The sequence below is a fragment of the Abramis brama genome, assembly GCF_963993115.1.
Source record: "Abramis brama genome assembly, chromosome: 7".
In the NCBI taxonomy this organism is placed as follows: Eukaryota; Metazoa; Chordata; class Actinopteri; order Cypriniformes; family Leuciscidae; genus Abramis; species Abramis brama.
In genome coordinates, this window is record NC_139969.1 from 28,613,393 (window position 1) to 28,641,066 (window position 27,674).

At 37.0% G+C, this 27,674-nt stretch overlaps 1 protein-coding gene across 2 annotated transcripts; it reads right to left on the reverse strand.

Annotated features, from left to right (window-relative positions):
• Positions 1-1,979: 1,979 nt before the first annotated feature.
• Positions 1,980-27,360, reverse strand: abi1b (abl-interactor 1b). Of its 2 annotated transcripts, XM_084119574.1 has the most exons (11): positions 27,161-27,360; positions 19,362-19,529; positions 16,510-16,686; positions 14,114-14,128; positions 13,784-13,890; positions 13,481-13,621; positions 10,942-11,039; positions 9,636-9,845; positions 9,193-9,279; positions 6,104-6,289; positions 1,980-3,891 (listed from the first exon to the last, which is right to left on the reverse strand). In XM_084119574.1, the coding sequence occupies exons 1-11, from the start codon at positions 27,314-27,316 to the stop codon at positions 3,716-3,718; spliced, it is 1,521 nt and encodes a 506-aa protein (XP_083975700.1). In that variant the 5' UTR covers positions 27,317-27,360; the 3' UTR covers positions 1,980-3,715. The 2 variants fall into 2 exon arrangements, with proteins under 2 accessions (XP_083975700.1, XP_083975701.1); XM_084119575.1 differs by lacking the exon at positions 14,114-14,128.
• Between the last annotated feature and the right edge of the window lie 314 nt (positions 27,361-27,674).

The window sequence follows — 27,674 nt, forward strand, 5'->3', positions numbered from 1 at the left end:
TAATGGTAAGATGTAATTCTTAAGTTTAGGGGAGACCAGGGAGTGTTGTAACACTGTCAGTTTGACCAGTCAGAGAAGAGCTGTGGTGATGTCATCAATATCATACACTCCCATCATCTTTTTGAGCAAGTAGCATGTGACTGTGACTGAGCAACATTGTAGATTTGTAGATTGCTTAGCAATCATTGTATTGTAGATACAATCATTTGACTTACATAAGTAGCCATTTCAAGTTTAAAGGGATACTCCACTTTTTTGGGAAATAGGCTCATTTTACAACTCCCCCAGAGTTAAACAGTTGAGTTTTACCGTTTTCGAATCCATTCAGCCGAACTCCGGGTCTAGCGGTACCACTTTTAGCATAGCTTAGCATAGATCAGTGGTTCTCAATTCCAGTCCTCAGGACCCGCTGCTCTGCACATTTTGTATGTCTCCCTTGTTTAACACACCTGAACCAGATCATCAGCTCATTAGGAGAGACTCCATGAACTGAACTGAGTGTGTCAGATAAGAGAGACATACAAAATGTGCAGAGCATCGGGTCCCGAGGACTGGAATTGAGAACCACTGGCATAGATCATTGAATCGGACAAGACCATTAGCATCTCTCTCAAAAAAATGATCAAAGAGTTTCGATATTTTTCCTATTTAAAACTTGACTCTTCTGTAGTTGCATCGTGTACTAAGAAAATGAAAAGTTGCGATTTTCTAGGCTGATATGGCTAGGAACTATACTATCATTCCTGCATAATAATCAAGAAACTTTGCTGCCGTACCATGGGTCCAGCAGGCGTAATGATTATTACGCAGGAATGAGAGTATAGTTCCTAGTAATATCAGCCTAGAAAATCACAACTTTTCATTTTCCGCCAAAAAATATCGAAACTCTTTGGTCATTTTTTTGAGAGAGATGCTAATGATCTTGTCCGATTCAATGATTTATGCTAAGCTATGCTAAAAGTGGTACCGCCAGACCTGGAGATCGGCTGAATGGATTCGAAAACGGTAAAACTCAACTGTTTAACTCTGGGGGAGTTGTAAAATGAGCCTATTTCCCAAAAAAGTGGAGTATCCCTTTAATTTGATGCTTTGCATTCATGTTAACTTCAGTCCCACATGCTAAAACAGTTAGCTATGTTATGGCTTTAAAAACAGTTTAATAAAATAGTTTTATAAAAATGTTACAACCAATCCCTCATGATGATTCCAATGAGTCCAGTTATCAATCACATCCACTGTTGAGGCAAAGTCACATTCGTTTTTTGATGCGCATCAAGTGATTTAGGCTATGTGGTGTTTTGAATGTAGTTTATGCGCATGTCTTGTCTTAGAGATATCTGCAATTGCCACAATGAAAGAATCAGTGGTGGCGTCCGAAATCGCATATTCTCTCGAGTAGGTTGCTTTGAATAATTAATTACTTCACGACCTCTAAAAAAGTATGTTATAGGCTAGTATAAATGTGTGTAGAATGTAATCCAGACATAGGCCTACTACATTCACCATTGTCATTATCACGTGATAATATCACGTGACCAGCATCAGTTGCTGCTTCACTGCCATTCATAAATCCTCTCCCGTGGCCTCATGGGATAGTAAAGTGTCCATATGCACGCTTCAGAATCTAACCGGAAGTAGTAGGTCATCCGGGTTCTTTTTGTCTTCTCTTTTATGAGCACTGTGAATTCGAATTATGATTTGAACATGCTTCTTTTTCACACACAGTTTTTTGCCTACTATATAGAAATATGCGATTTCGAATGCAGCCCCTGTGACGTGAAAGAAATGTATTTTCTTTTTCAGACCTACATCACCCTCTGCTGTCCACAAAGATGAATAGATTATCTTCCTGACCACTGACTGAGTTCTGTCATGGACTGGTGCTTAAAATGTGTTATTTTTATGTCTTTATGTTAAAAATGAAAAATCATCAAATCAATATACTTGTCATCCAGCACCTGAACACATCTAACACAATGTTTTGCACAGGAGGGTGCTTTATTATAAAAAGAGATTGTACATAAAAAGAAAAACAGATTATATACAAAACGATAATAGAGATTATATTGTTTGCAGATATTCCGCAAAGGAACATTTAAATTACAGATCACTTGCACATCTTATGACAAGGCCTTGCAATGCTTAACATTAAGTGGTCATTGTTCAGACAGCTCTATGCGAGTTACATTCTCACAGATATTTCATTGGATTCAATAAATTAAAACATCGCTCGCCTTCAACAGTAGTTTGAGACGCTTCTAAAAACCAGAAACCAGAATCACCTTGATGTTTGTGCCATGCTAACAGTTATGAGCTCACATTCGTCAGTAGGCTACTATACACTAAACTTGATTTTTTTTTTTTTTTTATGAAATCTATGGATTTTCGCCTAAATTCAGCAAAACTTCTGAACTGGTCTAAATAGAAAGACACAAATTCAGCTTTGCATGGTCCCTCTACATAATATATACAACGACGAAACTGATTTCTGCTACTTCATGTAACAAATTTTTATCTGTGGGCAATGAGACTCGTTCAGCTAGTGAGCCAGTGTCGCCCGGTCAGTGCAACATAATCAAGTTCACAATACTTCAGCAGTTTAAAACAGAAAACACTATCAAAGACCAGCTTGGCACAGTTTAAACTCACAGTATATGGGTGAATCTCATGAAAACATGTCCAGGTCACAAAAGAAAAAATATATATTTTGCATAAAGGAAACAAAGCCTATAGGAGATTTTCTGCATTTAATAGTTTACTTTTGAGTTTTATTTTTAAATAATTCCCATTACACTCAATACTGATTATGATTACTGTAATGTATTTTATATTTAAATCAGCATAAATTATTGGCAATATAAGAAATATTACCAGAATGTATAAAAATGATTTAAATTTATATATATATATTCAGATTACAGTAATGAGAATTATTTAATTTTTTTGCATTACGGTAATAGTAATAATAATAATAATTTGGGGAAAATGTGCTTGTCATTAAAAAAAAATCTTAAAAATAGGCATAATTGTATGGGAGGAATATACTTTTTTTTAATCTTGGGATGAAATATGTAACGTGGACATGTTCATATGAAGTTTTGTTTGATATGCAGAAGAATCTCTGCACTTTACTGCATCTGTCTTTTCCCTTACAGTCATGAGGTAAAATTATAGAAAATATTAGCAAATCTTTAAGGTGAAATGTAGGTAAAAACGTAATTGTCATTTTTATATATTTTTTTTCCTAATTGTTTTCCAGGCATAATAATATTCCAGAAATGACATTCAAAATTTCTTCCTCATGTAAAGGAAGAGCTTGACAGTTTAGTAAAAAAAAAAAAAGAAAAAAAAAAGAGAGAGACAAGTTTTAGGGGAAAAAACTAACTAGCCCTAGCTGACACTTGGCAAATACGGATCTCAGTACAATGACAAAACACGCACAAAAACAAACACTAGCAACAGCCTACAGGCAACGTCTCGCTTTAATATGTACAAAATGTATGAGGCAACCTAACCAAAAAGTAGTGAGACTTGTTTGTTTCTTTTCATATTCTTTGTAGAGGCAATACGAGCCCTGTCTCCTCAAACAGTGAGCATTGTAGATGCCTTGATACATTTGTGATTGGACAAAAACAAACATTCAGTCATTTTCTAATGCACTTTGCAATGTTTGTAACTGATTGGCTGCATTGCATGATGTCTCTGGGATTTAGCATTAGTCAGCGTAGTGCATGATGGATTCAACGTAGTTGCCAGGAAACAGTCCGGTCACACCGTTACACACTCCCTCGAACCAGCCATCATCGTTTTTCTTGATGATGTAGATGATGGCGCCCTCCATGAAGGACAGCTCATCATCTTTGTCCTTTGAGTAGTCATAGATGGCCACCACTGAAAGAGGAGTAGAGTTAGTATGACATGGATTAGAAAGTCTCTGTCTGTCCGTCTGTCCATTCATCCATCCATCTATCTATCAGTCTCTGTCCATCCATCCATCCATCCATCCATCCATCCATCCATCTATCAGTCTCTGTCCATCCATCCATCCGTCCGTGTTTATCTATCTGTCTGTCTGTCTATCCATCCATCCATCCATCCATCCATCCATCCATGTCTGTCAATCTATCTCTGTCTGTCTGCATGTCAATCTATCCATTAATATTTCTGTCTATCCATCTGTCTGCCTGTCCATCCATCTATCCGTCTGTCTGTCTATCTATCTATCCATCCTTTCAATCTGTCTTTCGATCTGTTTGTCTATCTATCGTCCGTCTGTCTGCCTGTCTGTCTGTCTGTCTATCTATCTTGTATGTCTATCCCTGTCTGTCTGTCTGTCTGTCTTGTATGTATATCCATCCGTCTGTCTGTCTGTCTATCTGTCTGTATGTCTATCCATCTGTCCATCCATCCATTCTTTCAATCTGTCTTTCGATCTATTTGTCTGTCTATCGTCCGTCTGTCTGTCTGTCTATCGTCCGTCTGTCTGTCTGTCTGTCTATCCATCTGTCTGTCCATCCATCCATCCATCTGTCTGTCTGTCTATCTATCTATCTGTCTGTCTGTCTGTCTGTCTGTCTGTCTGTCTGTCTGTCTGTCTGACTGTCTGTCTGTCTGTCTATCTATATATCTGTCTGTCTGTCTGTCTGTCTATATATCTGTCTGTCTGTCTATCTTGTATGTCTATCCCTGTCTGTCTGTCTGTCTGTCTATTTTGTCTGTCTATCTATCCATCTGTCTGTCTGTCAATCTATCAGGTCTGGGTAAAAAATTGAAATTTCTCGATTTTTAAGCGATTCTCATTTTGAAGAACCGATATCGATTCATAAATCCCAAGAATGGATCTTTCAGTCTATGGTGTTTTCAGTTGATGAATGAACAAAGCTTTGTAGCGCCTCCCATCCAATAAATCGCAATAAGCTTTGTGCTTTGTTACTTCTGATATGAAACAAAGTCTCAGCTTTCAAATTCTGTCAATTTTATTACGAAATTCAAACAATAAATACCGTTTTGGCGCTCTTTAATGTGCTGTAGCGCCTCAGTTCAAGCGAAGCGGCAGCACGGAGCGCACGTGACATGATCATCTCTTCCTCTTTACTACTAGTTACAGCAGCAAATAATAATGAAAGAACATCAGAAGGAATGTTGAAAGATACAGTATAACTTAATCATGTCTTATGTAATCCCTCAATCAGTGTTTCGACCGTGGAAAGGTGTCAATAAAACATCTTGTGAACAATGTCACGTAATGTCACATTTACCTCAGAAAAGCCAATCAATGACCATAAACTCGATAGTTAGCTAAAAAAATAACTCTAGAGAGGAGAATTTTGATAAATATATGCACTAGATTACATATTCATTATATTTTTACATGTTGTTCAATATTTAATATGTTTGAATATATACTTCATGTTATATAACATTATTATGAAAACTTATTTAAATGTAAGTAGGCTACAAATCATTTAATTTGAACCTTTAATATTATATTCCCTGTATAGTTTACAGCATTATAACTTGTGTATATTTACATGTATCTAAATGTTGAATAATGTACACTGTCCCTTTCAGAAAAAAATCTATCTATCTATCTATCTATCTATCTATCTATCTATCTATCTATCTATCTATCTATCTATCTGTCTGTCTGTCTGTCTGTCTGTCTGTCTGTCTGTCTGTCTGTCTGTCTGTCTATCAATCAATCAATCAATCAATCAATCAATCAATCAATCAATCAATCAATCAATCAATCAATCAATCAATCAATCAATCTATCTATCTATATCTTTCCATCTGGCCAACTATCTATCTATCTATCTATCTATCTATCTATCTATCTATCTATCTATCTATCTATCTATCTATCCATCTATCCATCTATCCATCTATCTATCCATCCATCCATCCATCCATCCATCCATCCATCCATCCATCCGCTGCATCCTGATTACAGTCTCAATTGGAAAAGGCATTCTCAAATCAAAATTCTTACATTAAAAAGAAACAAAAATGAATTAAAATAAGTCGTATTGTTGTGTCTTTGAAGTAAATCTGACAGTGAAAACTCAAAATGAAAACCCGAGGGCAGAGGGCGCTCACTCACCCTTTTCTAAATAGGATTTTGGGGCCCAGTGGGGGTCTCCATCAGCATAGGGGTCATTGTAGTGCACCAGAGCTGCATCTTCTTCTTCATAATCCACAGGTGGAGGTGGAGGGGGCGGGGCTGCTTCCTCAAACATGAGCGTGTCCTCAGGTAGAGGAGGAGGGGGAGGAGACGGGCTGTCTGTTACTGGAGGACAAAGAAGGGAGGAAAACCTCACTGATCATCTATGACCAAATCTAGTTTTAAAGACAGAAACCTAATTTAGAAATACTTTATTGAAAATGGCACAGTATGCATTAAAGGGGTCCTATTATGCCCTTTGACAAAGTCTGTATTTTGTTTTTAGGGTGTACTAGAATATGCTTTCGTGCTTGATTGTTCAGAAAACACATTATTTTTCATATATTTTACATTATTACAGCTCTGCTCTCCCCAGTCTGTCCCGAAAGCGTTGTTGAGTTCCGGTTTCGATAAAGCCCCTACTTCCGAAATACGAAATGTGCTGTGATTGGTTAGCTGGCCCAGTGTGTTGTGATTGGCAGAGCTTAACGTGTGTTCGGGAAATGTCCCGCCCCTTCATAATGGCAAGTTCTTCTCTAGTGTAAATATAAAGGATGGCGGCAATTTCAAACCCGATTCAGACCCTGACAATGTTAACAAACAAGAGGAGCATCTAGAATGGATTTCATGCATGGACTTTGCAAGCACGGATTTCACAGGACGTTTCAGAGTGGTAATCATGATATTTGTCGGAAAACTATGGTAATGCAAACAGTAATCGATCACAAAACCATGGTTAATTTTCCCAAGGTGCGGTAAACAGTAGGGATGTCCCGATCCGATCACGTGATCGGAAATCGGGCCCGATCACGTGTTTTCAGACTCGATCGGAATCGGACGTTACCTCCCGATCAGGACTCGGATATATATGTATATATATATTCTCATTATTTTTTAACACATCTATAGTTATGCGGTGCCACAGAGTTACGCCGGTTTCACACTGCACGCGTTAGCAGAGCATAAGCAGCGCAGGAGCAGTGCGTATGGTGAGCAGGACACGTGCGTTCTGCTTTCACACTGGCAGCGTTTGTCACGCGCGACTGAACCGTTGTGTACAGACAGAGTACTCTATAATGGATAAGTTGGCATTGCTTTATTTCGTTTTCAAATACATTTAAGAGAAAAGACTTGTCAAGAAGCTTATTTTATTAATAATTTCTTTTATATAACTTTTGGTTCGTCTTTGTTTTTATTGTTCTGGCAACAAGTTTGTTTTTGGACATTTGTTTTCTTTTTAAATTGCTGTTGGTCATTTGATTGACTGTTTAAAACACAATAGATATCATCAATGCACTTTTTGGATAAAACTGCGGTGTATTTTTGGCCATGATCAATGCATTGTCACTTTAATTCAGCGTAAGCGGCGGAGCAAAAGTAGACTCGGCGCCGAAATGATCGCGGCACTGCTGCTCTGCTCTGCTCTGTTAACATGGGCAGCGAAAAAAATACGCACTGCATGCTCTGCTGACGCGTGCAGTGTGAAACCGGCGTAAGAGTTAGGAGTGCAGTTCCTAAAAGCACATTACTGGCTTTGCAAACACTGTGGCACTTTATTTTTTTATTTGTTTACATGCCTGCCGGGTATTTTAAGTTGAGGTGCTATTTGTTTATATATTAGACTTTTTTTATATTTACTGTTGCACTAAAGTCCAAAAGTGAAGAATTTATGTTATTTATTACTTGATTGTTCAAGCTACCTCACAGAAGTGCTCTGTTTGTTAACAGAGTTGTTGAATGTTAAAATAAGGTGAATTAAATAAAAAATAAGGAACATCCTGGATCTGTTTTTTCGCTCTTCTTTATTCTTTTTTTATGTATTATAGAAGTATCGGATCGGGACTCGGTATCGGTAGATACTCAAAATCAAATGACTCGGACTCGGACTCGAGGGCAAAAAAACCTGATCGGGACATCCCTAGTAAACAGTCTTACAAAAGCAAGAGCTTACAAAAGCTACAGAAAACGCAAGCCTGCATCGTGGTTCTGGAAGCTGTTCTTCGTAAAATGTGCAGATCACAGATAAACATCGGGATTATAATGTGCAGGAACAGTATTTAAAATAAATTTGACCCATTCTAAGTTTGTCAGCCTAAGGAAGGTCAAACAAATGAGTTGTGGAAAAATCAGTGTCTCTTTGACATAGCAGCAGCTCATCCACTTTTCTGCGTATTCTGTGGGCGGGGATTATATAAATGAGGAACATTATGACTTCATAAAGCCCGGAAAAATCGTGTTGTAGTCCAAACGAGCCGTTTGTTGTAGTTTTTGAAAAGTGGATTCTGTTAAAATAAAATATCTCCCTTTGAAGTGGAATTTGAGCTTTGTAACCTTGCAGATCTTTTTATGCTCAAACAGCAACATTACACACTAACTAAAGTTGAAAAAGTGAAAAGCATAATAGGACCCATTTAAACAAATAATTAGTGCAATCAAATAATTCTCAGGTACAACGAAATGTCAAGAAACGTTTTTAAATTTTTTATAATATTTTAACAAAATTGCTTTACTGCTTCTTCTAAGAAATAATAATAAGAGATGCAAATAATCCCAAACTTCTTTAAAAATGTCATATATTTAATAACTTTCAATTAAAATTAATTTAAATTGATTCTTCATTATGAAATTAGAACTGTTGTACCACTCTGAATTGGTTTTCATTTTGTGCCCGCCAAATAAAGATCAACATTAATTTTTCATTTAGAAATTAAAAACGTGCTTAATCACAGAAGACGTGTATTAAAGCCACTGTTTGTATAAAATGTATTTTTGAATTTTAATAGTGTGCCATTGGCCCTACATATAAGTAATAGTTATATAGAATAAGTCAACTTCCAAAATAAAACACTATATCACAAAATGTTATTACATTTTAAATTATAACTATTAATATACCCATGTTAATACATACAAATATTTAATAAACATTACATTTTGGGTACAGAGAATAATTCATACATGGCAGGCTGCAACTGAACAGAGACCACATGTGAAGATCAAAGCACTATGCTAATGTGAGCGTTACTCACTGTTCTCCTGAACTCTGGCCACAAAGCCAGTGAGGGGAATCTGGGGCGTCAGCTGCACCATGGGAGGAGGCGGTGGAGCGACAGACACTGGAGACACACGGAGTGCAGATACACACACATTCATACATATCCAGCCAGACAGAAAGAGGATAACAGGCAAAAACAAGCCCAAAGAGTTACACACAGGCAGATAAACAGACAGAAGGTCAAAGCAGTTATTGTGACGTGAAGAGATGAATAGCAGAAAAGCATTGGTTACTAGGTCTGCTAATAACCTCATTTATTAACTAAAAGTGTTTGGTGCTGCTAGTGGTGAAGAAATTACACACTTGAGCTTGGGGTTTGTTTTCTAATGTAATGGCTTACAGGCATTTTAAAGTGCAAATTAAGAGCCAAAACACTTTTGGGGCCACTAGCAGTCCCTAGAGTAGAACTGAACTCACTTGTGTTCTGGGGGTACGTGGGACCCCCGTTCAGGTGGGGTTGAGGCACAGAGAACTGGGAGGAGCTAGCAGGGGCGCGCCGGTAGGTGCCGGTGGCTGACACCATAGAGGCGGAGGAAGAAGTGGTGGAGGAATTGTGTCTGGAGATCTGTCGGGAGATTGTTCCGAACTGAGACATCGGGATTGGGCCCAAACCTGGACCTTGAGGAACTACAGGGAAAAAAGGACAGTTACAGAAAATGAATCCAATGCAAAATAGATCACTCCGTTAGGAGCTGGGTGGAATGACCAAAATAATAGGGCTGGGTATTGATTCAATTCAAGCTTGTGATTTGGTTCAATTCCACTCTCAATTTAATTAGATTTGATATTGATTAATTTAATTAACTCTCTCAACTAATACTGTAAACCATACAGTCAGAATTGACAATTCTTATTTTTTTATGGAATACTGTAATTAAAATAACTTCCCCTCCTTACTGGCGCGACATTTTTTCTTGTTCACAAAGCAGTTTTACACAGATATACATCACAATAAGGAAATAATGTCTATTGCAACTTCTGTTTCATGCTGACTTTAAAGGTTAAAATGAACATCTGATTTGTAAACCAATATTTAAATTGCACATAAGCAGTTTTGATAACTTTTTAATTATATAGTGTTTCTATTCAAAAAAAGTTTTTTTTATAAATAAACATTTAAACTCATAAAAAATGCTTTTATGATGGATTTATTAAAACATACATTAAATAATGAAGGCATGTTAAGTATAAATATAATGAATGAATAATAAAAATGCTATTAAGCAATAGACATTGAATGGCTATGTTACATGACATTGTTTTATTGATTTATTTCTTGAAACACTGAGCGATTACATGAGACATGATACATTTCAGTAAGTTGTACTGTATCTTTCAACATTCCTTGTGATGTTCATTTTGTGCTATAACTAGTAGTAAAGAGGAAGAGACGATCAGTTCCCGCTTCGTTTGAGCGGCTACAGTGATCTGTCATGCCACATCAAAGAGCGCCAAAAATGTATTTATTGTTCATAGAATTTTAAAGCTGAGACTTTGTTTCATATCAAAAGTAACAAAGTGCAAAGCTTATTGCGATTTATGGAAGGCACGCTACAAATAATGTTTTGTAACGCTTTGTTCATGCATCAACTGAAAACACCTTAGACTAAAAGATTCTGGGGATTTAAGAACAGCTCATCAAAATGAGAATTGAATAAAATCGAGAAATCAATATTTTCAACCCAGCCCTATAAAATAATATGTGAAAAATGTGAACTGTCACCTGGTGCCATACTGGGAGGGGAGGGTGTTGGCACAGCCAGAGGGATTCCCATACTATTACTGCTGTTTTCCCGACCGCCGCTGCCCCCACTACTGCCACTGAGACACACAGACAATAGGGTTACAAAGAGCTATCAAAGCAACAAGCATGCATCTTCATAAATTCCCAAATTGGCATCCTTTATTGAGTCTATCAAACAAGTCATTTATGACACCATCAAGAGCTTTTGTAGCTTGAATTTGGAGAATAAATGTGATAAACCAAAGGTTAAGAAACAGTTTACTGTTATTTCTAATCTTATTCACCTTCAGCTTTCATTAGTAACAAGCCCACTGGGAAAGCAATGACAGTGGAGAATCAAGTTTATAAGAAAGAGAAGAAGACTTCCAGATTCTTTACACTTGTATATTTAAACAGTGCCATAGAATAAACAAAAAGTCTAATGAATGCCATAAATTCACTGATGCATCAGTTTTTTTGCAAGAGGAAAAGGAAATAAAGATAGACATTGAAGGGGGTGGATTGGAATCCACTGCTGCTTTAATGTGTATGTAATGAGTGATTAATAATCAAGGATAAGCATTTCTACATAAATCATTTCTATATTAAATGAGTGATTCAAATATACTTTTAATCATATGTTTGCTGTGAGTGTTAACCAGCTGCTTTTAGGTACATTCTGATGTGACCCTCAACATGTGTTGTCTATATATCTGTTTCTAGCAGACGAGCTAAGGTCACAGGGGTCCGACTAGACGTGACTTCACCTGATTTACAGAATTGTACCTCTTTCATGTGTATTTCTCTAGAAACTAAAGTGAATAGTATCTGTACTTCTTCCTGAGGAGGGAATGTATTATGTTTTGGTAGTTTGTCCTGATGATAGTTAGCTCAGGCCCTCTTCAACCTTGAGGAAACTGCGATTCCCTAGTGCTTTTGTGTGTGCGTTGGATGTTCTGTGCAGGTCTTGTATAGGAGCTATAGGATACTTCGGCATGCAACAACAGACCCGAAGACGCCTTTCCCCGACCTCCGAGGTCACCGCAGACCTTAATCTAGGAATCGTGCGACAACTATCTTGATTAATGGCGACATACTCTCCTATCTATCCATGTGTGGAAATTTGCTTAGACTATATGTGTTCTTAGCCAATCAGAAACTGCAACCTGAAGCAAGGACGTAGCTTAGACCTTGGTGAAGGGTATAACCGCTGTGATCTGCTGTAACTGTAAGCGGGGCGTCCTACGAACTCCTGTGTGAGTCTTGAAGCTGACTTCTGCTGATGAAACTGCAACTATCTTCAGTAAAACTTTTCTTCAATTTATTATAATTCTGACTCCGGGTCTTCTTTCTAACAGCTGGTCCTTGGGTCCTAAACTGTTACCGCCTAACGACATCATGAGAGAACTTAGAGATGTTACACTAACAAAAGTAATTTTTAAAGGTTAGAAACATATAGAAACATATAGAAATATATATATATATTCTCATAATTGTGATTTTATATCTCACAATGTTACTTTATCTCACAACTGAGACTTTATTTCTTGTAATAGCGGCTTTTATCTTACAACTTTAATATATCACCATGAAACCCAGCATTCATTGTTCAGTTTGGGGTCTGTAAGATAAAACTAATATGCTGATTTTCTGCTCAAGAAACATTTCTTATTATTATCAATGTTGAAAACAGTTGTGCTGCTTAATATTTTTGTGGAAACCGTGATACTTTTTTCAGGACTAGTTGATGATTAGCATTTATTTGAAATAGAAATCTTTTGTAACATTATAAATGTCTTTACTGTCACTTTTGACCAAATTAATGCATACTTGCGGAATAAAAGCATTATTTCTTCCAGCACAGTGTCTCATACCATTAAGGCCAGGACACACAAAGATGAAGGTCGGCCGTTTTTGAGTGTCGGTCGGCTTCGTTTTTTCGGTGTGTTCCGCACCGTTGGCTCTAGTCGGACAGCATTTTTTTTTGGGCCGATTTATCATGCTGAATTGACGTCGGGCCTCAGTTTAGCGAACGAGTCAGCGCACGAGAATAAAAGCGAAAGTGATGAAAGCAAGCGAAGAAGCCAGGACGGCACAGACAGAAGGCTGCTATAATTTTACATAATCTTACCTGAGCATTCGAATGCACGAATATTTTCATAATAACAAGAGCCGACTGGAATGAAGAAAGTGATCAGCGTGATTCATGTTCAAAATGGTAAGCAAGCGCTGCTTTGTTTACGGTTTGTATATCTGCAGTCCTAGATTCGGTTTCCCTTTTTGAATGACGAAAATAGACTATTGATACCTGCTGATATAGACAGATATTAACATACACGCAGGCGCAAAACGCACATGCTAATTGACAATTGCTTTAGTCATTTTGGTGTGTTCAAGCGCAGCTTTCTGGTCGAGACGCAGCCGACGAGAGGCGACAACAGAGTCAGCTTTCATCGCCGCTAGTTCTTTGACGTCGGCTTGGTGTGTCCCGGGCTTTAGAAGGCCTGCATTGTCTTGTGTATCCATATGTGAGCTGCACCTGTGCGTTCTGGGTCTCTGATTGAGTGAGGCTGTGCGTCCCGGGCTGTTCTGGCTTCCCAGGCGCGCTGGACTAGTCATGTAGTCATTAGGCACCACAGGAGGCTTGACTGGCTCAAGGGTCTTATACGGTGTGTTTCGTCTGAGAAACACAAACACATATTTGTTAATAAAGATGCAAACTACATGCGAAAAAAAGTGCTGTGTTACTAGGTGCCAGACCCTTATCTGTAGCAATAACTGACAAAACTCACAGGAGACAGCACAACATATTTTAAAACATAAGTGAAATATAGTGACTTACCCCAGCGTACCTCTACCTGCCATGGGGGGGCTTGGGGGCTTCTGTGTGGGAGGGTTGGTCCTGGATAACGTTCCTCCACCTGCCCGAGCTGGCGGGTTATTCCCTTGCTGAAAACATTTGACAGGGAAAACAACATTAAGACAACTTTCACAGTCATGATCATATCAGATCAGTTTATCAAACATACAGCATGATGTAAGCTACAATATGTATATTCTCATATCAGATTATGGAAATTAACTATAATGTGCATTACACAACATTATAAAGAACCCAGGCAAAGATGGTCGTGACATGGGACCCAGAAAGCATTGTGGGTTGTGTGCTTACCTTTGCTTTAAGCCACTAAGTGAAAGCATTGAGGAAGAGAGAAGATAATTAAAGTTATTTAATTACTTAAACTTAATGAAAAAGGGAGAGAGGAGAAGCGAAACAAAAGACCTTTGAATAAAGAACAAAAAAAATACTGATCTAATTTGACTGATAAGAATCTAGAGACAAAGCAGAAAAGTCAAAGCTGCTTACACAAAACAACTGAATGATAATCACATAAATGTCAGTCATAATTACCATCTAATCAGGCTAATAAACAAAATTATGCATAATGTCTTTTCTAGCGATGTGACAATTTCAAGCATTTGGTCAGTAAATAGCTCACATGTGGATTTAATTTAATATGAATTATAAATTTTAAAAGCTCACACCCATAATCATAGCTGTACAACAACTATGTAAACCATCTTTACAACAAACTGCCTCAAATACTTGTTAGCTTGCAGTTTTTTTTTTTTTTTCATCTAGCTAGGCTAATATGAGTTACTATGTCATGACATTAAATAATCTTTATTAACATAAAAAAAACTGCTTCCACTCTTCTGGGAAGGCTGGGATTTTTGCCCATTCATCCAGTAGAGCATTTGTCAGACACTGATGTTAGACGACAAGGCCTGGCTCGTAATCTCCGTTCCAGTTCATCCCAAAGGTGTTCGATGGGGGTGAGGTCAGGACTCTGTGCAGGCCATGCAAGTTCTTCCTCACCAAACTCATCCAACCATGTCTTTATGGACCTTTCTTTGGGACACAGTCATGCTGGAATAGAAAAGGGCCTTTCTCAAACTGTTCCCATAAAGTTAGAAGCATTGCATCGTCCGAAATGTCTTGATATGCTGAAGTTTTAAGATTTCCCATCACTGGAAGCCCAACCCCTGAAAAACAGCCCAGTCGGCCAGGTAACGTTCCTCGCAATTCGTCGCTCCACACAGAGCCCAGTGATGGCGTGCTTTACGCCAGTCCATCCAGCGCTTGGCATTGTACTTGGTGACGTGAGGCTAGCATTCAACTGCTCGGCCATGGAAACCCATTCCATGAAGCTCCCGCCGCACAGTTTTTGTGCAGTGAAAGCTATGGAGCCAACGTTGGTGACTCTGACGCACCTCAGCACTCTGTGACCCTGCTTTGTCTTAATAATGAACTTTACATTGATAACTGTAAAAATGTACTGGTATACTCATATTGGAATTTTGGCATTGTAACAATTCGACATCCACCAATTATGATAATCGCAATAATAAAGTTCTGACTGACGACTGAGGAGAGACGTATGTCCTCTGGGCATGTCAGTCAGGGGTGACTGACACACACAGAGCAACATTTGAGGAGTTAAGTGTCCTAATTACAGAGCCAGTATGAGGGCAGCCTGCGGGGCATTTACTCAGCCGAGGGGGGAAAAGGCCAGCGCACATCAGCACCAAACTAATGAAGCATTTAAAACAGGTCTTGGGGTGAGCTGCTGGCACATGGCTTCAAGATCTGGCTCAGTTTTATATATCAGGAATGAAAAGGCTGAACAACTAGTGGTGAATAATGTTGACATTGTGTCATAACAACACACCATCCAGACCAAACATGGCATCATCCCATAAAAGCCATTAAAAACACATAAAGGTCAACACAAAAATGCAAAGACATCTTTCATAATTACTTCTCAGTTCAGATAGCGACAATCTAATGTGATAACATTGGTACGAGGGTTCAGAGAGCAAACTGATGTCATTATAACAGCTCAGAGCTGACACTGATGGACATGAATAATTTAATAACATGAATTTAGTGAAGGAAACCAGAGAGGGTCTACAAACAAACACACACACACAGACACAAACACACACACACACGCACACTAGACGACTAAGGATCAATTTCTTTATCAGTACTTTGAATACTAATATCTAGAGCTGGGATGAGATCAGATGATTGTTTTTTTTGGGGCAAATTCATGCATTTCATCAAGGAAAAGTTATATAAATACCTATCCAGTCCTTGTTCTCTAGACTATTTAAACTACACTAAATCTGAAATGAAACAGTAACATGATATTATCACATGTTCTCTTATTTTATTGTAAACTATCCAGTGTTTTATTCACACATTGGATTCTTAAGACATCTGGCCTATTCTGTGTGCTTAAACTCTTTTTACCTGAGAAGCATTTGTATTGTCCATCATGTACTTTTAAGGTCTTTTTGTTTTCTTGGTTTATTAAAAAAAATAATCATATTTTGGGTCTCTAAATGAAAATACAGCTGGGCTAATAAGTCAGTAATACTTCTGGATGTACGTCTTGATTTTTTATTTATTCAGAAACTCTAAACCCAAGTATGAACAGTAGTAATAATGATGCTTGCTATAGCAAACATCAAGAAATGTTGACAATCAAAAAGACTTACTTTAACACCGTGACCCACATCATCCAGCAGGGTGTAATCTATGGGCTTCCTGATGTAGCGCACGGGTCGCTCCATGTTGCCCGGGGCGATGATCTTGTGGGTGCGAGATGTGTTTTTGTTAGTGGTGAGGATCCCAATCTCTCGTCTGGCAACTTTCTCTTTATGAATGTCCACAGTCTAAAAGAAAAAATAGAGGGATGAAAATGGGTAAAGTTTGAGAATTTTTGTGAGCCATAGCCTTCATGTAGGCTAGCTAATATATATTGCTTCAAATTAGGTGTCTAAATACTGAATGTGACCTAATTAATATGCATAGCCATTTCTATATGTAAATTGAGGCTGAATGCTATTAAACATTTGTAATGAATCTCAATTCATTATGAATACAGTAGTATCTATTAACCAAAATTGAGTACCTATAAATCAAAACAGAAAATTCACTAAAGTTGTCCATAAGTAAAATGATTTATATTTTAAAACATGTCCAAATAATTATATTGTACATTTTAAATTGGTCAATTCAAATCTAAGAATGTTTATGTGTACATCTTTTAGAGTATACGCATTAGCACAGCATTGATAAGAAATATTTCTTAAGCACGTATTAGAATGATTTCTGAAGGATCATGTGACACTGAAGACTGGAGTAATGGTAAAAATTGTAATAATATTCAAAGTCAGTCAAATCACCTGCACCAATGATGGGATCCAAGCAGAATTTGCCTGCCATTTCTGCCTATCTTCTTAGAGAAAAGTGGTGGCAAACCAGTTTGCAGGAGCCTTTTAACTTCAGTAGAAGGCAAAACATTAGATCTAGTTTCCATTAAGGCTCTGAAAATCTACTCTAGTGCATGATGGGGGAATGCGATTTCTAATTATCCTCAATAAATACACCCCATCCCCCACTTAGGATGAAAAAGAAATCACTCTGACAGTGTGTTCAAATGTCTACAAAGAGATCTAAAAGTGTCTGAGATGCTCTTTACAAATCATGGCTTACAATGAAACTAGGCTCGCATTGGATAAGACTGAGCTCAGGCTCTAGTTATTATCGCACGTCAAGCATTATGATTGTTTAATTTCTAACATATTCAATGTAGTTAATCACCATCTGCATAATCCATAGTCTAGCCCATGTAAATCTTATTATTTATGCATATTACATAAGTGATGGCACTCAGGAACAGCAGAGCATGTGGGGTCAACTTGAGATTTAGAACATTTTAGCATTTGGTGCTTCTCTTGAATTCAACACGCAAATGTGACTCCACATGGGACACAATAGCAAGGGTCCAAGATTAACTTTTTGCCGCAATCAATGGCAGGTAAATTGAGAAATGTAATGTCTAATTTGTATAGTGCTTTTCACAATACGCATTGTTTCAAAGCAGCTTTACAGAAGGTTGTATTGAAAATAATTTTAATTTTAATGCCAATAAAATGACAATTAAGATATGAATAATTGTCATAACTGAAAACTAGCTGGTTGGTAAAGAGATGTGAGTTTAAGATTATCCAAGAAGTCGTTTAAGCGTTGAGAAATATAGGGGATGACCCAGAAAGGATTTTCTTTTTCCCCGAAAATGCTAGTTAACATTATCGCATTGGACCGAAATTTACTGACTTTGCTGACAATTTATCTCACAAGTGTGCTTTAATGTTCAACCAGGAAGTTTGTTTTGAAATGCTTCTATCTTGTACAAAATAGCACAGATTCCCACTTGTGGTGTTCCCAGTCAAAAATGACCGGCCTATAAAAAAAGAAATCACTTATAAATCACTTGTTATGCTATTTTATCACCAAATATTGGATTCAATCTTTTTGTCAACTTTTTTTCTTTCAATTAGGACAGGTTTTGTATTTCTTTTTGAAACTGACTGATTGTAGGCCTCACTGATCTGAGCTTACATTGGTCAAAATTGACCATCCATTAAAAACGAACGGGAGAGATCAAAAAAAAGAAAAACATTTAGTGTTCAGGAGCATGTTCATCATGTTCATGCACACTCTCGCTACACACATACACACGTTCATGTCCACAAACAAACTATTTTGAGTATTAAAGGCTTTCTTTTTTTACAGAGATGAAATTTATCCTCAGATCATTGAGGCTTATGATCAATCAGTTTCAACTATAAATACAAAACCTGTCCTAATTGAAAGAAAACAAGTTGACAAAAAGATTGAAACCAATATTTGGATAAATGATTTACAAGCAAGTTTTAAAAGGCCAGCCATTTTTTACTGGAAACACAAAAGGTGTTACAGGGTTTTTAACACTGCATAAGGGTTTGTTTTAATTACAAAATTACTATAATGTGCTGACATTGCTTATTGTTATTGAAAATTACATGAATCAAGGTAAAGATTTGGGTTGAAAATTACTAATTTTGTGGAAAAGTTTTTCACATCTCTAAATAATGTAAACAGGAAGCTGCTAGAAGGTTAACACGTAATGATTTTATTTTATTTGCCAGTCATCAATATATATATATTTTTATATATTTTATTATTGTATTATTTATTTATTTTTCACAACTGAACAAATGAAGGAATCAATGAAATTACAATTTAATTATTTGCACATTTGCAGTATATAAACAGTGCCACTTAGAGAATTCATGTTCAATCCAGTATATCGGTAAGAAAATGTACATGATTTTGTCACTGTATTTTCTGTCACTCTCTGTAGTTTAAGATTAAGTTTTGGTTTAAGCTCTGGATTCACAACAATAAAAGAAATCCAGACGCAACATTTTTCACTATGATATAAGTAGTCTTCTGAATCAAAGCATGCTGGGTAAGGAACACCTGGTTGTGTTTTGTTGGTGCTGCAGTGCCCATGGCTGACCTGAGAGATATGGTTGATGGAGGACTCCATCCTGCGCAGCTGTGAAGCCTGGATGTCCAACAGCTGCAGCACATTGTTGGCTAAGGCATTAATCTGATAGGCCACGCTGGCCAGGGACTGGGTGGTGTAGGCTTTGGTCTCCTCCAGGGCTTTCCTCTTGTCTTGTGCCTAAACAAAGATTAAAAAACAGAGATACCACTAGTTTTAAAGGGATAATTCACACAAAAAATTCCAATTCTGTCATCATTTAATCACCCTAATGTTGGTCCAACTCTTATTGACTTTTTATTACAGAACACAAAAGTAGATATTTTGAAGAATGTTGGTAACCAAACCATTTTTGTCACCATCGACTTCCATTGCATGGACTAAAAAAAAAAATCTTATTTTATGTTCCACAAAATAACGGCGTGTAAGAAGCTCCTTGTGAAATATAGTTTCAAACAAATCATACACATTCAATGATTTCCCAAAGCATCTCACACTACTACAGCTGTTGTGAATGATGATGTATCTTGAAATTCGTTATGGACTCCAGAGGAAATGTGGAAAAAGACATTTGCTGCCCATTGAAAGCTTGTGATTCACAGCGCGACAAAGAAAAGAGATGGGTCAGTGACATACTGGATGCAGAAATTACTCTATCACCATTATGCATTTACATACAGTTACCCTAAAACAATCCAAAACTCTCAGTTTGAACCTCACAATAGACACCCATGAGCTTCGCCATTGAGCCCAATGTTTTTTTGTTTTTTTTTTCTAAAAGAAATTCATACTTTTATTCAGCAAGGAGACATTAAATTGTTTAGAAGAGGCAGTAAAGACATTTATAATGTTACAAAAGATTTCTAATTCAAATAAATATTATATTTCTATTCATGAATTTTTTTTTTAAAGTATCAGTTTCCACAAAAATATTAAGCAGCACAACTGTTTTCAGCATTGATGATAAAGAAGAAATTGAGCATCAAATCATTATAATCGAATGATTTCTGAAGGCTCATGTGAAACTGAAACTGCTTTTCAAAATTCTGCTTTGCAATCACTGAATTTAAATAAAATTGCTATACCAATTTTACATTTTAAAATATATTTAAATAGGAAACAATTGTATTATTATTATTTCACTATTTATGCTTTTACTGTATTTTTGTTAAAATAAAATAAGCCTTGAAAAAAAAAAAAAAAACATTAAAAAAAATCATACAGACCCCAAACTTTTGAACGCCAGTGTATGCTGCATTTGTTTTAAATCTACGAATTTAAAAATATGGTCAGTTAAACCTGTATAATAGTTGGTCTAAGCATGTAAAGTCCGAAGTTATCAATGAAACCCCAGTGTGAAGTGATGAGGACTACTTAAACAAATAAATGTCCAGGATATATTGATTGGAGTTAATATTGTTTGTGAGAAAAAAGAAAAAAATTGCAGTGTCATACAAAAGATATGAGATAGGTGGTCAAAATATGTAATTTAGCAGTCATTATTATACAAATATACTTGACCACGGAATGCTGTAAATGATTCTCTGAAATCCTTGGTCATGTACTAAACTAATCTAACAAACTATTTAAAAAATCTGGTGAATTTAACAGGCAACAAGTAACTTTGTTTAAACAGTATTCAGACAAGAGCCTGATGCATCTTAGTGATAATCCATATTCTGAGATTCAAAACATTTCACATATTAAACAATTTCCTGTTTCATCAATGACATATTAGATAGCTTAGCATGACAAGCATGAACAAACATTAACACTAAACACTTGTGGACTTTTAAAGCCATTAAAAGCAAATAAACATGGAAATAACATTTAGTTTTTAGCACATATGCACAAGTGGTTTCTGGATGTTTTGGGTGGTTGTTTCTTGGCTCAAAGAGCCCATATTCTAGTCTCTATGATAATTGTTCACTTCACTAATTTAATGTAATTAATTTGGGGGTTTGTTTAAATCCCTAACCTCAAATATGAGAAACAGCAAGCAGCACTTTGCTGCATAATTACCAAATCGCCTTGGTCTTGAATCTAGCAATTATAAATAGCAATGCACTTCTCGCACTCCATGAACTTAAAAAATGTGAGGGAATTAGCTTTCAGGATACTAATAGTTTCCATGTCAGAATACTATAACATAATTGATTGGATGGTTGTGATTTGCTATTGCTGTGATGTTATGTGATTGACAGGTTGTCCCGCCCTCGCGCCAGTAAACACGTCACCAGAGAAGAGCTGTCACTGCAAGAGGAAGGGGAAGTTATTGATACATGAATAAAAAAAAGTGAGGAATAATTGACGACGGGCCGTTGAATTATTATTATTTTTTTGTGTGTGTGTGTGTGTGGGGGGGGGGGGGCTGTCTGTTGTTAATTCCAAAAAGCCATTTTTTGACCTAGTAGCGGAGGCTTGCTTTTTGTAACGAGAATAATAATGAGTAGGGCCTAATGAGAATACTTTTTGTGTGCAAAAGAAACAAAAATAAAACAAAAATAACGACTTTATTCAACGATTCGACGCATGAGTGTGATGCTGACGCAGGAGCCAGCCAATACTGAAGCAAGCACTGTGTTTACGGTGATGGTGATGGAAGAGAAGAAATTGTTGAATAAAGTGTGCGAATGTGACTACAGTGGTTCAACCTTAATGTTATAAAGTGACGAGAAAAGGACTATTTTAACGATGACTTTCCTACCTTTCTGGGCCTAGAAAGTGGCAGTGATGTTGCTGCCTATGGCTGGTTCAGAAACGAAGGTCTTACGGGTTTGGAACGACATGAGGGTGAGTAAGTAATGACAGAATTTTCATTTTTGTGTGAACCAACCCTTTCATTTTGTGGCAGAAAACATGGAAATAATTTGTCGTTTTTATGCCATTGTTTACTATATTTATTTGCTTGGTCAGTGTGGTTGTTGTGGGTTTTGGTTCTTTTTCTGCTGTAGTCTGTAAGGACCTTTGAAATGACTAAAATCATTTGGCGAAGTGATATTGAACTGTAATGCGGTCAAGACCTGACTGGAACTACTTTAGCTGTGCGTTTCCCTGAAAATAATTGCACACCACCTTCATGTTCATCAACCAATCCGATTCAAGCATTCAACAGCCCCCGTAATATTAATAATTTGTAATAAATACTGAAATATTCCATTAAAATACAAGAATTGTCCATTTTGATTTTATGGGGACTTTAACAATCAGACTGCGATGAGCATGCAGCACTGACCCCAGGTCTGCTTCAAACACCACCTGTTACAACACGTCAGTGCTTCTCAGCTGTTCTAAGACCATGTGTCTGTCGCCACGGGGGGATTCAGATGAATGACCCATGAACAGGTCCTGCCCGTGGTTTTCCACCATGTCCTACTAGACTGTTGGCCAACAGCTCTAAAACAATGAATGACTCGTGATATCTTGATTTAGATGGTGCAAGACATTAAAGCATAAAGTTTTAATAATTAATAACATATTATATTTTCTTAAAATTATCAGGAACTGTCTGGTTTTCACTTATTAGGTCCAAAACATCATATCAAGTCTAGACTGATTCCTATCATTTCTAAATGAACACGAACATATAAAGGTTTGAGGTCGGTAAATCAGTTTTACTGTACAGTATTTAAACAAAGTTTCTTAAGCTCACCAAGGCTTCATTTATTTGATTAAAAATGCAGTACAAAGTAATATTATAAGTCATTAATCCAGTCTTCAGTGTCACACGATCCTTTAGAAATCTTTTTAATATGCTGATTTGTTGCTCAAGAATTTTTTTTAATCATTATTAATGTTGAACATTATTTTTTTCAGAATTCTTTGATGAATGGAAAGTTAAAAAACTGTGTTTATCTAATAAAATGCTTTACTGTCATTTTTGATAATTTTAATGGCTGAATAAAAGTATTAAAACCAAACTTTGGAATCGTAGTGTACTCAGTCACGCCCAAATTAACACATTACTAATCCATGATTCACTCATGAAGCATTCTGGATTTCATTCACAAATGGTTTTGATACAGATTTAAAGGCCATGGTGCAAGTCATTGTGAGACATGACTAACTTCTGTCTAGTGCCAAAGATCCCTGCGTGCTTTGGTCCTCTTTTTGAGTATGATTCACCCATCCCTGCTTTGGTCCTCTTTTTGAGTATGATTCACCCATCCCTGCTTTGGTCCTCTTTTTGAGTACGATTCACCCACTAAAACCACAAGAGGAACATCTTTGAATCATTTAGTCCTCTGAGTCCTCTATGAATATCTGAGAATGTGTCATTGCTAAACGAACTCACATGAGGGTTCAAAAACATTGGCTTATATCAAAACATATCATTAGATTCCCAAATTCTTAATCTCTGATCTCATATGGTTTGTAGCTTTCTAAAAGTATTTTTTACAAAGTCTTTATAGTCAGAATGTACCAACATATAACCATACTGTGAGACTGCTTTAACGATACATTGATAATATGGATTGATGGATAACTAATCATATGGTGCATTGATGCAACAGCATAAACCCTCAGGCAAACTTCAAAATATATGAGGTAGTCAGTTGCATAAGTTTTTTAAGTTTAGAAAATCAAAGTTTAAGTAAGCAGAACTGGCAGATTTTTATTTTGTACTCATACATTTTAATTTCTCTTTAAAGGAACACTTCGACTTTTTGGGACTTTAGCTTATTCACCGTATCCCCCAGAGTTAGATAAGTCCATACATACCCTTCTCATCTCCGTGCGTGCCGTAACTCTCTCTGACGCACCACCGCTAGCCTAGCTTAGCACAAAGACTGGAGGGTAAATGGCTCCAGCTAGCATACTGCTCCTAATAAGTGACAAAATAACGCCAACATTTTCCTATTTACATGTTGTGATTTGTATAGTCACGGCGTGTACAAATAACAAGGTCACATCAGACACAGCCATCTTCTAACCGTATACATACTGGGAACTATATTCTCAGAAGGCGAAGCACTACTTGGGCGGAGTGATTTGCTCGCAGCACCTGAGAAGCCCAGTGGTGAGGAGCAGAGAGTTCGCTCAGAGTTGGAGTAAATCACTCCGCAGAAATAGCAGTGCTTCGCCTTCTGAGAATATAGTTCCCAGTATGTATACGGTTAGAAGATGGCTGTCTCTCATGTGACCTTGTTATTTGTACACGCCGTGACTATACAAATCACAACATGTAAATAGGAAATTGTTGGCGTTATTTTGTCATTTATTGGGAGCAGTATGCTAGCTGGAGCCATTTACCCTCCAGTCTTTGTGCTAAGCTAGGCTAGCGGTGTGTGCGTCAGACAGAGTTACGGCACGCACGGAGATGAAAAGGGTATGTATGGACTTATCTAACTCTGGGGTATACGGTGAATAAGCTAAAGTCCCAAAAAGTCGGCGTGTTCCTTTAAGGTGGGGTAATCGATATTTGAAAACACAATGCTTTGATAGCATTAGCATAGCATAACAATTGCTGAATGAGTATATGGCAATATAAAACAAAAACATTTAACATATATCTGTTCTCAAACCAACCTCATGCTCCACTCGTCACCATGATGGTAACCCCCCCCCCAAAAAAACCTACATAACAGAAACTCTCCTAAATTAGCATAGCAATACATTAAACACTACTAAATCTCCCATTTAACATTACTCTTGCACAAAAATCAAAGAAAAATGCATGTCAGTATATTTATTTTTGATTTTTTTTTTTTTTATGCATTTTTCTGCAGAAATATATATTTTTTCAACAACTTGAGTATACCTCATTTTGTTGTGTATGTCTTAAATGTCTTAATGGGATCCTATTTGCACATTTTAGAAGACTGAAAGAGTTTCTTGACTGTTGTCATTGCATCTCATTGAACAATCCAATAATGAGCTGACATAAGATGATTGATGATCTTGATTTTTCTATATTATTTCAAAACTAAAGTGTATATTTCATTGTGGATGTCCCAATTGAGATACTGGATTTTAAATTTTCAGAGAGTTCAATTGTTCATGTTAGCCATATTTTCGATGTACAGTGTATTTGTGAGTTTAGCTGTTGATATCTCATTAGCAGGACCCTGAATCTAATCAAACTGCCTAAATGTATCAAGCCATGGTCTAAGGTATTGGCAAATAATGTATTGCTGGCTACAAGAATCAATGTCAGATTTATGTCTGAATATACACTTTTCATTAAATAAATTGTATCATCAAATTATATTTCTATAAGTTTCCTAATAAATCCAAATATCAGACCATACATTCCCAAAAACAATGTTACATTTATAATTTTGACAAAAAGTAGGTACATAGCTGTGAAACCTCATAAAATATATATTATTTTTTTTAAATAACCCTCTTCCTCCTGTCAAGACATATTAGTAATCTTTCTTTAAAAGATAGATATTTATACTGTTTTTCCTAAATTCAATATATATTTTAATCTTTATGAAGTTTTGAGGTCTGATGAGAACAGCTCATGAGAGAAATCAAATCAAATGGTACATCTGCGTCAAGAACATCCCACCGATCATCATGAATTTCAAAGAGAAAATGTTTAATAAGAGGTAGCCTATGTGTTTCTCAAGAACTTACTAACCTTTACAAAATCCCAGCATCTTATTAACTGCAGGGATGATCTTACAAATTATCAAGGTAAAACAAATAAATACTAAATAAATGTTGGTTTAATTTCTCACTGAACACTGATCATCATCGTTCTAAATGTCCCTTTGTTGAATGTGACTGAATTATACAAGCAAATGATTCTTTCCTTCTTATCCCACTCATTATCATAGCAGAATGCCAATATGCATCACACACATACATGCCTTAATAACATAATTCCCATATTTTACTAAATATATCCATCATAACAAGTTACTTAGCTATATGCTTAAAGGCTATCCTACAACATTTGGACATTTCCAACAGTCTCTGAGCTTTATTGTAGGTGTGTGAGTGAAAAGGTTTCAGCGTTTCAGCGAGAGACACATTAACACAGGTGTGTCAGCAATAACTTATTCACACCATCATCGACATTTCGCGTCTAGGCGTCTCGCCATTCTACTTCAGCCAATACACATTTGCAACACACACACACACACACACACACACACATATTAAAAGATATTACCGCATCTATCTAACAAACCTATGATGGTTTCACGTTCCACTGACATATATTATAGCGTTGCCAAAACGTGGATGAAGTTCAATAGCGTTTAGGAGTTGAAATGAACATCGAATATTTGGGCTTTCATCACATTCACACTGTCACCCATGGGGCTTGACACCCGTCTGGACCTCGAAACAAACCGAACAGCAGAATTCAGCAAATAGAACATTGGAACGTTCAGAGCATGACGTATTAGTTCGGAAAATGACGTCTTGGCTTCAAACACATTTGCAGTCGATACATTGTCGCCGATACATATACAATAAGCTATTAGATAACATACAACTAGATTGGTTTCTAACAATCTGTTGGGCGATATTTTGACCATTACCTATTATATATATTTTTTAAAGCTAATCTGTCTCCATCCATCGTAGAGAAAGCGGCACGTCTCTGACACACCCTCCGAAAGTGAATTCGTGCATTGTGTCTATCGGGGTTAAACAACGCAAATATCATCCAAATACAAACGCTTAGCATTATGATTAAATGTACTGATCGCGTGTATTATGCCTCAATGCGCCCTTATAACCATTTGATGAGGATACTCTGTAACGCTACAAATGCAGTGCTCGCATTTCAATCACATCCCCACTGATTCAGACAATACATGAAAGGCAAAGGTAATTTCTCCAATCCATACCTGCACATAATTGTTCTCGCAATATTCCGCAACCCTTGAAAGGTTTTGGTAGCTCTCCACAAGGGCTCTTTTTCCTGCCGGGATTTCCTCCTCTAACAACATTTGTAGCTCTGCCATCTTACATCCCTCTGCATTACTCTTCTCCCCCTCTTTCATTGAAACCAGCGGAGCTTCACTCTCCGACAGGAGGTCCCTCGCCTGGCATTGTGGGATTCCCGTTGGCTCCTCTGTTTTCAGAAGTGAGACAATTCTCAACGCAGCGCTTTACGCACTGTTCTGTGATTGGGTGTCTGGCTCTGAGAAGCGGTTCTGGACCAATGGGAGAGGAGGACGTTGTTCTCAGCGATGCGAAATAGAACACCGTTCAACTTCTGACCAGTTTGTGATATTGACGAGAAGCAGTGGGCATTCTTTTTAGTTAACATTTTAGCACATAATACATGCATAATGTGTTGGAGTTTTAAGCTTTAATATATGTTAATAAAATCATCGTTGGTTTTTCAGTGAACCACGT